General features: G+C 53.8%; 1 protein-coding gene across 1 annotated transcript in view; it reads left to right on the top strand.

The window, feature by feature from the left end:
• The window catches only part of RAB11FIP3 (RAB11 family interacting protein 3), a gene marked incomplete at both ends in the record, with an annotated part of 42,627 nt that overhangs the window by 1,671 nt on the left and 27,552 nt on the right, over positions 1-13,404 (top strand). The window contains one exon of the mRNA XM_079542981.1: positions 6,203-6,296. Within this exon, the coding sequence (XP_079399107.1) occupies positions 6,203-6,296 (94 nt within the window). The remainder of the gene's footprint in view (positions 1-6,202; positions 6,297-13,404) is intronic.

The following is a 13,404-nucleotide window of genomic DNA, read 5'->3' as shown; positions in this document are numbered from 1 at the left end:
TCGCTCACTCCATTGAGGCTGGGCTCTGCCTGTCCCATTGCAGCAGCTCTGTGTTTCCTTACCAGCTTTGCTCCGGGCTGGGAATGCTGTGCTGTGTAGGGGAGGAGGAGGAGTGGTTGTGCACCAGCAGAAGCCCTCCTGCTGACATCCCTATCTTTTCTCTTTGGTTTTGATGTAGAAGATGATTGGAGGCGGACCAACCTGCTGTACCACAGGATCCCTCTGCTCCGTGGAGTCAGCAGCTCAGCTCACCTATTTTAGCTCTCTCCACGCACTGCAGCCCCTCTGTGCTCTGGCAGATCTTCGGCCTTTCTTCCCAGCCCCGTTCCCATGGGCTGCTTTCTTTCCTTCAGTACTTACCCCCCTCCTTGAGAAGCAGCCTTCCTCTCTCTCCCGCCCCTGAGCCAGGGTCTCTCTCTTTAGCTCCTCCCTCTTGCTGTTGATATCCCTGGGCCTGAGCATCCCTTCAGTTCCCTCCATCTCCCACTCACCCATCAGATCTCATCTTTTGCAGCTCTGACACAAGGGAACTTCAATTTCCCACCCCCCGATCTTTTGCCTGTAATGAGAATCCTGTGAGCATCTTTTGTGGATCTGCAGGCTGCTGAAGTGCCAGTGAAGCTTAAATTGCTTCCAGCTGTGCGGCTGCACCTTTAATTGCTCTAATTGCCGTTTGGCTTTGCAGTCTGCTGATGGGAGCAGAGCTGCAGTGTGATGCTGTGGGCTCAGATGGATGGATGGGTGGATGGATGGACGGACAGACAGACAGACAGACAGACAGACTGTGGCCGTGTGCTTTGGAAAAGAAGTGAATCTGAAGCTGTTCCCTTGTCCTGGGAGAAGCTTCCAAGCCCCAGTATTTCTTGCTTGGGCACAGTGGATCAGGTTAAGCACAAATGAAGTGTTCTCATTTGTAAGCATCCCAAGGACTCCAATGAAGGGATTATGTCTGCAGTGTGGGGAGGGTGGGTGCCTTTTTACTTCTCCTGTTAACTTTTGGCTCAGAGCTCTTTGAAAGGGCCCTTTTTTGTGGCTGGGAATGGCTTAGGAGCTATCACACTGCGGGCAGATCTCTGTGATAACATCAGTGGCTGTAATCAGACCGATGGATCACCCATCAGAGCTCAAAGGCGCGGGGGTGACCGTATCCCATCCACCAGCTCCTTTCAGAAACCTTTTTTATCCACTCTTCCTTCTGGCACAGAGGTATTTTGGGAGCTCGCATAAAGCCCAAAGCCTGGGCAGGAGGGCAGGGAGCAGAGCCAGGTCCTGGCAGGGGGCTGAGGGTGCCAGGGGTTCTTATGTCTGCTACCTGCTGGGGGCTTTGGACCCACAGCACTGGCTGGGTGGGCAGGGAGGAGCCCCTGTGCAGGGCTGTGCTCTGAGCAGAGGCTGAATTCTGGCAGCGTCGCTCGCAATGAGGAGCAGGGTGGGCTGTTCTCAGGGCTGTAAGCAGCAGAATGGATCCGGGACCGCCGACCCCCCCTGGGATGGGGCTGCAGCAGCACGCAGCAGTTCCGCACTTGGAGCCATCCTGACACTGCTTCAGCTATAAACACTTCCAGAGCATTTCAGAGCTCTGCTGTCATTATGTAACCCAATACAGGCAGTAATTGAGAGCCATTACACCAATTGCCTGCGTAATTTCTCTCAATTTTACCCCTACTTCGACTTCCCCTTGCTTCTTGTGCTCAGATGGGATTGGCTTTGAACCTGGCACTGGGGCAGGGAGTGATGCTCTGCACCCCATGTGCTGCACCCACCCAGGCTCCCTATTGAGAGGCGCCTGACCGGTTCCTCCACGTGAGCATGAGCAATTCTGAGCTGGGTGAAGCAGTATCACATTCCAGAACGTGGCACTTCCCTGTGCTTTTGCTCCCTGCAGCATGGCTGGGGGTCGGCAGCACGCTGCCAGCATTACGGCAGCTCGGGGCCGCGAGTGGGATGGGGCTGTGCTTTGCTATCTCGCTGCTGTGCTCGGGTTGTTCATCTCTCCTGCTGACACAGATAGCGGATTTGTCCTTGGGGAACGGTGTATTCTGTGCTTCCAGCAACTCCTGCATGCCAAAAGCGTTTCCCTCTCTGACCATAGCGTTGTTCTCAGTGCGGCTCTCCTGGCTGCGCTCCTGTCTGGTGCAGCAGCACCTCCCCCTGCTCAGCCCCATCCCGCAGACCCCCCAGAGCCCCTTTCCACCTCCATTCAGGAAGGAGCAAAACCCAATGCCAGGAGCTGGAGCTGGGTGACCTGGCAGGGGAAATCCGCTCTGCTGGAGTCCAGCAGGAAGCTCAGGCTGAGCAGGAGGAGCTCGAAGCTGTGCTTGTAGGACAGAAGCTTTCAAGGGCAGGAAGCAGGCAGTGAGCTTTCCTTGGCAGCTCTGCCGCGCTGAGGGACTGGGGGCTGCAGGAAGACCTGCTGGCTGAGGGGCAGCGAGGTGGATGAGCGTCATCCAGCTTCTTGTAGGGGTGTTACAGGGTCGGTGTTTGCAGCCTGCAGCCCTCAGTCCCCTGTATGTGACCCCCCCAGCACACATGGGGCTTGTTGGTGTCTGTGCAGCTTGCTGTCGTGCTGCAGGAATGGGAGCCTTGCACAACACCTCCTGTTCCTCTGGGTGCAGCCAGGGCGTTTGGAGGGGTGAGAACAGGTTTCCCCCATCATTACAAAGACAAAAGCTGGAAAACAAAACCTTTCCCCATCGTGGAGGGCTGGAGGAAGAAGAACTTTTTCAAGTTTGGCTGAACAAATAAACGTGTTTATTACGGAGCTGGAGCGCTTGGCAGGGACAGGAAATCTGGAACGCTTGAGGCAAAAGCAATTAAGTTGGGATACAAGCATTTCAGTGTAACTTCTCATTCCCCGTTGGTGTTTTCAAGCCGCCCTCAAAGCTGTTCCCTTAAATGTTGTTGCTGCAGCGTAAAAGCAATTGATGCACAACTTAGTCATACCTGGGCTCTGAGAATGAGTTTATAAGCACGACAGAGCTTGGTTGGACGAGGTGCAGGGAACCCATGGAGCTACACGGCCCAAAAGCCCCAAATAACCCCAACTGTTCTGGAGGGGAGGATGTTGTCAGGTTGGCTACTGGGGAAAAGTTATTCTCTGCAAGAGCAGTGCTGCAGTGGCACTGCTGCACAGGGGTGATGGGGCCAATGTCCATGGAGGTGTTCCAGAGCTGTGGGCACAGTGGGGTGGGCTGGGGTTGGACCTGGGGGTCTCTGAGAGGTCTTCTCCAACCTGAGTGATTCTGCAGACTGGAGGGGGGGGGGGGGGGGTTCTGCCAGCATCAAATCAGCTGGACATGGAGCTTTGCCTGGATGTGCTGCTTTGTTCTACTCTGTAAGGATGGCAGGGGGGGTCCTCAGCATCCTCACTGGTGTTTGTTAGGCCTGGGAGCAGGGCCTGGCCAGGCACAACCTGCTGCCTTCCTCCCAGGGCTCCATGGAGGGCAGTGCCCACAGCAGCCCTGGCCCAATGCCACTGCTCACAGAGTAAATAATGCAGCTCTTGTGCTGCTTCCTCACAATCGACCATTGCCTCTCCCTGTAATGAGATCTGCCCCCTTGGGGGGTAGTTTAGAGGTTAGTTAATTAGGTGTAATTGCAGCATGAGAGAAGCCTGTTGTGGGGTTCTGCCTGCTTGCTGTAGTGCCAGATCCTTTAACAAACGATGGAGTGAGTTCCTATGAACATTGTTGGGGCAGATGGAACCCCGAGCTGCCAGCATGGCAGCATGCATGGCTGGTGCCAGTGGAACTACAGAGGTGCAGTGCTGGGAAAGGCATTTCTGCTCTGGGTTCTGTGCAGCCCTGTTCAGATCACAGCAGCATCCCAGGACGCGCACTGGATGGAGAGGCACTGAGTTCTGCTCACAGTGTTTGCACACCCAGCACACGGGGATGGTGGTGGGCTTAGCACAGACAAATGCAGCATTAGGAGGGATCCATGTTTCAGCTGATCCCATTGCAGCTCGCTGGGGCAGCGCAGTCTGCGGGTCGTGCAGTGCCTGCGGGTCTGACAGCAGGAGCACAGTGCTGCCAACACATTGCACGTCTCCAAAGGTAAAGAACACAACTTCTAACTTCTGTAATTAGCATTTAAAAGCATATGTGTGTGTATATATATATATATATATTTTTCTTGGGTTTAGCCCGCAGAGGCAAAATGATAACCAACAAATGAAGACACCTATTTATGCCCTCCAGTAGCAGGGCAGAGCTGCTGCATCACAAGCAGGATTGCTCCTTACTGCATGCACTGTTGAACCCTGTGCAGCACCTCAGGCTGAAGAGCTGGGTGGACATAAGGAGGAGAGCATCCAGCCAGGGCCCTGCCTTGCTTATCAGAGCATTGATAACAAAAAGTCCCTGAGTTTGGCATAAATGTCAGTGTGGCACTCAGCTTTCTCTCTGCTAAAGTTCTGTGGGCTGCCCAACGTCTGCTGCCACAATCCTGCAGGCTGTCCTGTCCTATGCTGCAAAGCAAGCAGAAGTGGTAGGGCAGCCTGCAATGCAAAAGCTGTGGGTAAGCAGAGGGGTGGGCTGGGTGAGGCTGAGCAGAAAGCTCAGGCTGGCTTTGGGAGTGTTAAATGGAGCATGGAGCCTCGCACCGAGCCTGCAGAACTGCAGGCTGCAATAGGGGAAGGTGGAAGCAGAGGCTGCTAGGAGCTCAGCAGCCGGATTAGAGCAAGGTTTTGTGCTGTGTTGTCCGAGCTGAGTGTGCAGAGGTGTGAGGAGTGATGGCTGGATGTGCAGCGACTTGCAAAGCTGCTCAAACAGCTATAGAAAAAAACGATAGGAAACCTTTCTGGGCTGTCCACAGCCATGTTCTGTGCTGAAGCAATCCACTCTGGGGTCGGGTCTGGCTGGGGGCAGCAGTGAGGAGCGGGTGGGTAACCGGAGCTGCTGGGCTGTGTGTGGCTGTGTGTTTTCTCTGCCCACCGCAGCCTCAGCAGGAATGCAGTCCTGGGGCTCCGTCCTGTTATAAGTGAAACAGTGATGTGTTCTGATCTGCTCCCAGGTTCCCAGCAGTCCCCAGTCAGCACTGGCTGCCGCCACCGGGTCAGAGCGTGAGGCTGAGTTGTAGGATTGAATCTCCTGAGCTGGAAGGGGCCCACGAGGGCCATCAAGGGCAGCTCCTGGCTCCACGCACATCTAAACCCTGCATCTGAGATTCCTGGGGGAACGTCTTCCTTTGGTGGTTGTATTTAGGCTAAAGCCAAGTCCCAGCCAGCAGCGTGTTGTGTTGGGATCCAGCCTGCTCTCTCCAATTGAGGTCTTGTCCCCCAGCGAGCTGCTCTGTTGCTGTTGGTTGCTCAAGCAGTGGTTGTGTCGTCCTGCTGCATCCATCCATCCACCAGCAAGGCCCACTGCTTCCTTTTCCTGGTCCATGGGCTGCTGAGCTGATGGGAATTCCTTCCCTTCCTGGAAAACCCGTGGTCATGCAGCTGCCAAGCCTTTGTGTCAACATGAATTTAGAATTGTCACCACTGGCTTAGCCGAGGAGCAAAGCCTGTTGCTTTTTGGAGGGCAGAATGCCCTTCCTATGGGCAGAGCTCTGGGGTACAGGGCAGGAGGGGTACAGGGCAGTGTGGCTGGTGGAGCAGGAGGTTCTGGCCCTGCTGTTAAGGTGCCCACTGCCCTCCATCCTCCTGCCCCTCTGCTCCCATCCCCATTGCAGGCTTCTGTCTGGGGCCAGCTGGGTCAGCTCCCCAGAGCAGCAGCTGGGTGTTACTTAACCATGGTTTACATCTCTCATTTTTCACCCAGGGTTCAGATGGGCTTTTTAAGTCATGCTGTCCTCTCTGACCCTTCAGTGCTCTGTTTTGGGCTGCTCTCTGCAGACAGGACCACGAGGAACCACTTGGATTTTGCTCTCTGATTGCTCCCTTCTCTGTCCCCAGCACTGGAATTGCCCTTGCAGTGCCCTGGGACACTCCAGCCCCACAGAGCTGCCCAGTACATGTCCCCTCATCCCCTCCTTGCTCACTGCCCTGTCCTGTCCTCTCTCCAGGCATCATCTCATTGTGCAAACATTTCAGCTATGTGGCCTAAATTTATAACGTGAAACAATCCATCACCACCAAGCCTTCTTAATTGGGTCCTCCTACTGGGCAGCCTGATGATGAGTTTTCCCAGTTACAACAGGACCTCTCCTAAAACACAGAAATGATGAACCCTGCGAGGTAACAGTGCTGTTGTGCTTGCAGGTGAAGGAGCTGACCAAATACCTCGATCCCAGCGGACTCGGAGTCATCAGCTTTGAAGATTTCCACCGTGGGATCAGAGCTATCAGAAATGGAGGTGAGCTGGGTGCTGTGCTGCCGATGGGTCTTGCTGTGCTCTGGGTGCTGTTGGGTCTGACTGCAGCTGGCAGGGTCAGTGTGCACCAAGGACTGCTCGGATGCTGCCCTTGGGTCTGCTTGGCACAAGAGCTCCCATAGTGACACAGTAATACTGTGTTACCTGGCTGGATGGCTGAAGGGAGGAGGAAAAAAAAGCCAATCAAACAATAAAAATAATCCCCAAAAACACAGGGACATCTTTCAATATGTGATTCATCTCAAAGACAAACACTGGGAGGTCGTTTGGGGGCATGGGTGTTGGTGAGGCTATGGAAAACACTGGGAGGCTCCTAGCGAGCAGATGTAACTTTACATGTGCAAATAGGAAGCGTCACATTTGCACATTCATCCATTCTGTTTACAGAAGGGCTTGTCTTAAATTTCAGCCCTGCTCTGGTGCAGCAGTGTGTGTGTGCTGCACGTGGTGCCTGCTCCTGAGCACCAACACCACCTACAGCCATTGCTTCCCATACAAACCAACTTGTTTTGGGGGTGGAAACCCTCTGAAAAGGTTCTGTTGGTTGCTCATCCCTCCTTCCTGCCCCACAGCCTGTCTGTGTGCAGCCCTGCCCACAGCAGTGGGCATTGCAGCTCATCAGTTTCACTGATGCAGGAGGAAATGCATCATGCTATTAATTTGTAATAAATTGCCACTGGAGTCGGGCGTGTTTGTGAAAGCTCTGGCTTGTGTTTCTCTTCAATAATTCATCACTCTAGTATTGTGTTGTATTAATTGAATGGAAAAAAGCAGATCTGGGTGAAGCTTTTAAGATCCTATTTATTAACCTAGTAAGAGATTGCTGTGTGTTTATTACAGTGGTTAAGTGTGGCAGACCTCTCTTATGTTGCAGGCACTGAACGGCTATGAGAAAAGCAGAGTTCAGCCTCACCAGCAGGGCTGTTCATGTTGAAATGAACATGAGGGTTCGTTGCTGCTGTTGAGGGGCCCAGTATTGATCATCCCTTTGCAAAGACAGAAGCCTGCTGCTGGCAAAATACCTCTTAATGAGGCTTTGTTAACTAGCTGGGCCTTTCTGTAGCTCGAGGGAGTCCTGTTGCATTTCCTGGTAGCCTGCAGCTCTTTGGTCCTTTGCTGCAAGTGAGAGCTGACTAAGATTTGTGGTTCCTGGGGGTTTCCCATTGCTCCCAGCTGGGTGATGGTGATTGCAGTGCTGTGCCTAAAGGAAGGCATGGGGGGTTGGCAGCATCCCATAGCACACATGTCCCATGTGGTCCCTTCATGTCCCGCCCCAGCATCGCAGGTGGCCTCAGCAATGAGCTGGCTGCTGATTTGGGAGCAAGGAGGTGGTGCTTTGCTCCCTGCACATGGGGGGAGAATGGAAGGAGGAACCCTTCTTGGAAAGCTTGGACCTCACAGTGCCTGCCGTAGTGTTGGTAAGGCTTTATTTCAAGGGATGTTCTGCTTTCCTTTTCCTTTCCCCACCTCCTGGAGGCTCTCCCTAGGGGAATAGCTTGATTTTCCTCAGCTCCTCTAGACCAACCTGGCAAACTGAAGGCAAGCTTGCAAAACTAGCAAAACCTGTATTGTCAGCTGCTTTCCTTACACCTGCCTCCTGTGTCCGGCTGGCCTTTATGCACAGGGAGGATGCTGAACCCTCACTCCTGTTGCCTTGCCAGCTGCCTGAGCTGCAGAACACAGTGCTGTGCCACCTGCCCGCTGTGGTGGAGCAACGCTGTGGGTCTGAGCCTTGCTTCTGTCGCCTGCTCTCCAGCAGGTGATGCCAACCGTGGGGAAAAGGAGCAGGACTGGAGATTGTAATGAGAAGACCTCAGCCTTACCTTCCACCCTTCCCAAAGAGAAGACTTAATGGGAGAACGTGGTCCTCAGCTTTACCGACAGAGAGCAAAGAATCACCTCTTTTAAATGTGTTTACCCTTCTTTTTTTTCCTCCTGTTGTGTTACGTTTAAAGTCTCTTTCCTTCCCTGCGTGGATCCCATCTCTGCTTGGATTCACTCAGTCTCCAAGCAGGTGTGCTGCAGGCATTCAAGGCCAGGCTGGATGTGGCTCTGGGCAGCCTGGTCTGCTGGTTGGCAACCCTGCACACAGCAGGGGGTTGGAACTGGATGAGCATTGTGATCCTTTTCAACCCAGGCCGATCTATGATTCTATGCTCTATGAGAAACCAGTCTGAGGAATTGCATGCGAGCTGCTTGGAAAACTCAGCGCAGGACTAAGACGTGGATGGCATGGGGCTGAGCTCAGGATGGGGGCTGAAAAGCCAGCCAACCCCCAGTGCTGGAGCTCTGGGCAGTGCCTTGCTGCAGGCAGGGCTGGCTGCTGGGCTCAGTTCAGGTTACTGCTGTTTGGAGCAGGGCAGGGTGTGTTCCTGGAGCCCACGGCATCCTCCGACCGCTCCTCACCCCAAACAAAAGGAGCTCTGTGCAGCCAGGGCGGCCCTGAGCCATCGGGGAGGGCCGGAGGATGGAAATAGTCAAATCTTGTTTCTTTCTTTAAAAAAATAAAAAAATAAAAAATAATAATAATAAAATAAAATATTGAGCTAAAAGCTCTTTGGATTTGGGAAGATGGAAAATCCAGCTGCGGAGCCAACACCCAAACCTGGAAGCTGTAACGGAGTTCCTGCCTGCGGGAAGCGCTGGCTGCAGTGAGTGGGGCACTGCTTGGGGGATGCCTGGGAGCTGTGGGCTGGGAGCTGTGGGGCTGGGAGCTGCCCTGCTGACATGGCTCTGCCCCAGCTGTGCAGCACGCTGGTGAAGGTATCTGCCCCATCTGGCAAGGTGGGCCACCGCCTGCCTCACGTGTAGCCCCTTTCTTTGTAGGATCTGCATTGCAGATGGCTTCTGCTCTGTGCGATGAAAGCTTTCCTTGCACAGGGATAATTCCAGAAGCTGAAGCGTGCATTCCCTCCCAATCCAGCAGTTATTTTCTGAGGCTGCGTTTGTGCAGCAATAAATATGGCAGCGTTTGCAATGGGATGCTGCTAACGTCAGAGCCTGCTGCTGTCAGCAGGGCTGCCTGCGCCCCGTTTGCCATGCAAGGTGTTTGCTTTGTAATAGGTGAGACCTCACCGAAGCTCAGCAGATGGAAGGAGGGCTCCTGTGTGCATTGAATGACTCGGAGAGCATCTGGCACTGCTGGGAACGCTTCGCACTTGGGCGATCTGCTGATCTCTTTATCCCTGCATTGCTGCAGTCAGTGCATTCCCACTGATCCCACCATTCCTCCCATCAGGGAGACAACTCGTGGTGGCTGAAGGGACAGCAGATGCCTCTTTGTGTTCTGCTGTCACTCACAGCACTGGGGCTGTCGTGAATGGGAAATCAAGGTTGATTCATGAGCAAGAATGAGGTCGGAATTGTTCTGATTGTGTCTCTGCATCTTGCTCTGCTCCTACAGTGCTGCTTGGTGGGATGAGGGGTTTATGAGGGTAGCTGTTAATTCTGCCACCGAAAGGAGTGAAGGCTTAAATGCTGTATTGAAATGCATATTTAAGAGGGGGGAAATCTTCCTGCTGCTCTTTGCAGCGCTGCTCGTTGCAGATCAGACTTCACATCCCTGTGGTGCAGGGGGATGCTCCAAGCAGTCGCTGTGCTTTTTAAGTGTGGAGCCCACGTGCTTGCAGTCTGTGACCCCTTCTGCTGGGGGCAAGAAGCTGAGCCTTTCTTGGAAGAGCTGGGCTTGGTTTTCTCTTGAAATAGTGCTGCTTCAACGATTGGCTTGGAAACCACTGAGCATGTCCCTATGAGCCAGCTTCTGCTCCCAGGAGCCCCAAGCGCTGCCTGACACATGCAGCTGCTGGGCTGGCTTCAAAGGGGATGCTTCCTGAGATGCCTGTTGCCAAACCCTTTATCACCCCTCTAGAAACAAGGGCAAAGCTGCACCTGCTTGGACTGTGCTTGAAAACGGTACCTCTGTGTGGCTCTTGCCTCGCAGGGCTGGGGTTCTGCAAGCTCCAAATGCAGACCTCCCCGCAATGGCGTGAGCAGCAGTGTGCTGTGCAAGGGCTGACATGCTGCAGGGAGCACTGCTGGCTTGCATTTCCCTTAATTGACGTCAACAATCGGGCTTGTTCGTGTCCGTACCTTGGCAGCTCAGAGGAGGGTTGCATCAGAGCTGAAGCTGGCCTGCCCCGTGCCTTAGCAGGGAGGGTGTCTTCCCAAAACCAGCCTGGCAAGCAGCACGGTGCAGTGACCTACTTCTGGGAGAAGCACAGGAGTGTTGCAGAAGCTGTGTCCGGAGGTCTCTCAGCTCCGCCATGGGAATGGCAGGGAGTTGCTCAGATGTGCTGCTGTAAAGCTGCTGCTAAGGCTGAGCAGCCCTTGGGCTCAGCAGGATGTGAGATTTGCCCAGGAATCTCCTGCCATTTTCAGGATTCTTTCTTCATGAATGTTTTCACTGCGTGTGCCAGAGGAATACTTGCTGCAGCAGAGTGTAACAGGCAACACACAAAACCTGAGGGATACCTGCTTCACAGCAATGTGGAGCTGCCCCTGGTTTATCACTGCAAATGGCTGCTCCATGATCAGATCATCTCCTTGGCCCTGGAGATCAGCTCGGGCTGCAGCCTCAGCCTAGCTAAAAAGCCCCATTTCTTCTCCACTTCTGCTGTTCTGGACGTAGTTTTGTTCATGCAGTCAGTAGAGGTCAGCAGGAACACTTTTGTTGAGCCAGGGGCATGGGGAGAACATCACTGCTGCCACCCCTCAGCCCCTTGGGTCCACTCTGAGGTGTAACTGCTGGGTTTGAGATGCTTTGAACACAGAGCCAAGGATGATTAAGTTCTTTACAAAGAGAGATGCTGGAACAGCTGCCCAGAGAGGCTGTGGATGCCCCGTCCATCCCTGGAGGTGTTCAGGGCCAGGTTGGATGGGGCCCTGGGCAGCCTGGGCTGGTATGAAATGGGGAGGTTGGTGGCCCTGCTTGTGGCAGGGGGTTGGAGATTCACGATCCCTGAGGTCCCTGGCCATTCTGTGATTCTGTGATGCCAATGGATTTTGGGGGCCGGAGGCTGCACGCTGCTCTGCCATGGCCAGCAGCAGGGGATGTGCTGCAGAGGACATGGTATCTCCTGGCAGCACGACCATGCTGGCCTCGGAGGTGTGAGATGGGCTGGGTGCTCCCTTCAGGCACAGCTCAATGTCTCTCCTCATGTGATGCATTTTCTTCCCTCAGTTCACCACAAATGCAGGTGAGTTCTGATCAGGACGCTGCATTCTTCTGTCCTCTGAGCTCAAACCTGCCTGTTTTATAGATCACTATATTTAGTTTTTACTGCTGCTTTTGTAACTTACCCAGATTCAGAGGCACTGCATTTATACTTAGCTTGGAGCGCAGTATTCCAGGTGTTTGTAGGCACGGTGCTGGGTTGGTTTGAGCTGGGTTGTTTGATCGCTCCAGGTGGGAGCTCTGAGCTGGAGCTGGGTGGAGGTCGGTGGTGGGACAGTGCTGTGGCCTGGCACAGGGCTGGCAGTGATGCCAGCTTGCTTTTTGGGCACACTGGGACTCCTGGGGTGGTGTTTTCTTTACTTTTATTCTGCACATGGGACCGTCTTATCTAGGAGGTTCCTCACATTGTCTGCTGCCTGAATCAGGCAAGTTTGGGTTGGAAGGGATCCTTAAGACCAACCTGTTCCAACCCCCTGCTGGAGTCAGGGCCACCTCCAGAGCCCAGGTTGCTCACTGCCCCATCCAGCCTGGCCTTGGGTGCTTCCAGGCAGAGGGCATGCTGCCTTCCCCACTGGCACTGGATGCAAGATCTCCTGAGCACCGTCATGTTTCACCCTTGCCTTGTTCCCAAGCAGCATGCCCATGGAGACGGCTCAGCCTGCAGTGGTTGCCCTCTCTATTATAGCCAGCCATGGCTTCGTGCTGCCTTCCTGCTATCTGTGCTGGCCAGCTTTATTACTGTGCTGAATAATTCAGGTCTGTTTGCTGCACATAATCCATCCTGTTGGGATCGCTCTGAGTTCTGGCTCTGTGGCTCTGTGGCTCTGTGGCTTGCAGCAGTATGTGTTGGCAGATGACTTAAATACTTCTGAAAGGCTCTGTTTTTCTAGGTCATTCCTACACGGAGCCGATAAAACTGGCTCTGTTCCTGACCCGGGTGGCACTACAGCTCTTCACTCAAGGTGCCTTTTCACCAAAACGCTGTCTTTTGAAAGCGGTTTTTGGAATCTATTTCAGGAGCCCTCCGCACCCCTTGCCTTCTTTTCCTGCAGCTCCACGCTGTGCTGCGTTTCCTGAAAAGCCCATCACAGCTCCCAGCCCTTCTGAGGAGCACTGAGACGATGGAGAGAGCATTCCTGGCTGCTGTGTGAGCTCAGCACAAATGCAGCCCTATGCAGAGCCTGGAACAAGCACTCAGGAAAGCTGGAAATTGGATGTGGAGGGGAAAAGGGAGCACTGTGGCTGGATCTGCAACAGTACGTGGCCAGGAGCTCCCATCTCCAGGCTGTGCTCAGTGCTATCTGCCTGGGATGTGATCTGTGGTGGGGTTTGAATGGTCCCATGCTGGGCAGTGGGGAGCTTCAGGGGTAGGAATAGGTGTCAGAGTGATGCTGCAGAGGCCTCATCATTGATAAAATTGCTTTTTTCCCTCCCAATTTCACCTTAGCTTCACTAGGTGATGTAACTATGCTCAGTCTTATTGGTTCCAGCAGTACCTTCTGTATGTTCTGCATCAGCATTGCTGTCTTGGTGAAGCTGTCTCGCCACAGTAATTTAAGTAAAGCTTTATCTTGGTGCCTGGTGCCCTGCTCATGTATTCCAGTCTAATAAATCAGTGCAGTGAGTTTGGGAGGAAGGTGTAATGTGCAGCATATCGCCTCTCTGCAGGAAGGCAGTGGGGCTGAAAGCTCCCTGCAGGGTTTGCTAGAGCCTGGTTTGCAGCTTTGGGATTTGGGGATGTGATGGGACAGGCACCTGTAGCACTGAAGTGTAGGGGCAGCCTTTGGGATGGGCATGTCCTGATGTCCTGAGGGAGGTCCTGAGGAAGGGACATTGCCTCCCTGCGTTGGAAGGAGGCAGCTCCAAGTGTGCTGCACACATCAGCCCTGGGAGGGAAGGAGGATGCTGAAGGAAACC

Source organism: Tetrao urogallus (assembly GCF_951394365.1).
Source record: "Tetrao urogallus genome assembly, chromosome: 15".
NCBI classification, from domain to species: domain Eukaryota; kingdom Metazoa; phylum Chordata; class Aves; order Galliformes; family Phasianidae; genus Tetrao; species Tetrao urogallus.
This window is presented reverse-complemented; position numbering and strand designations above follow the sequence as displayed.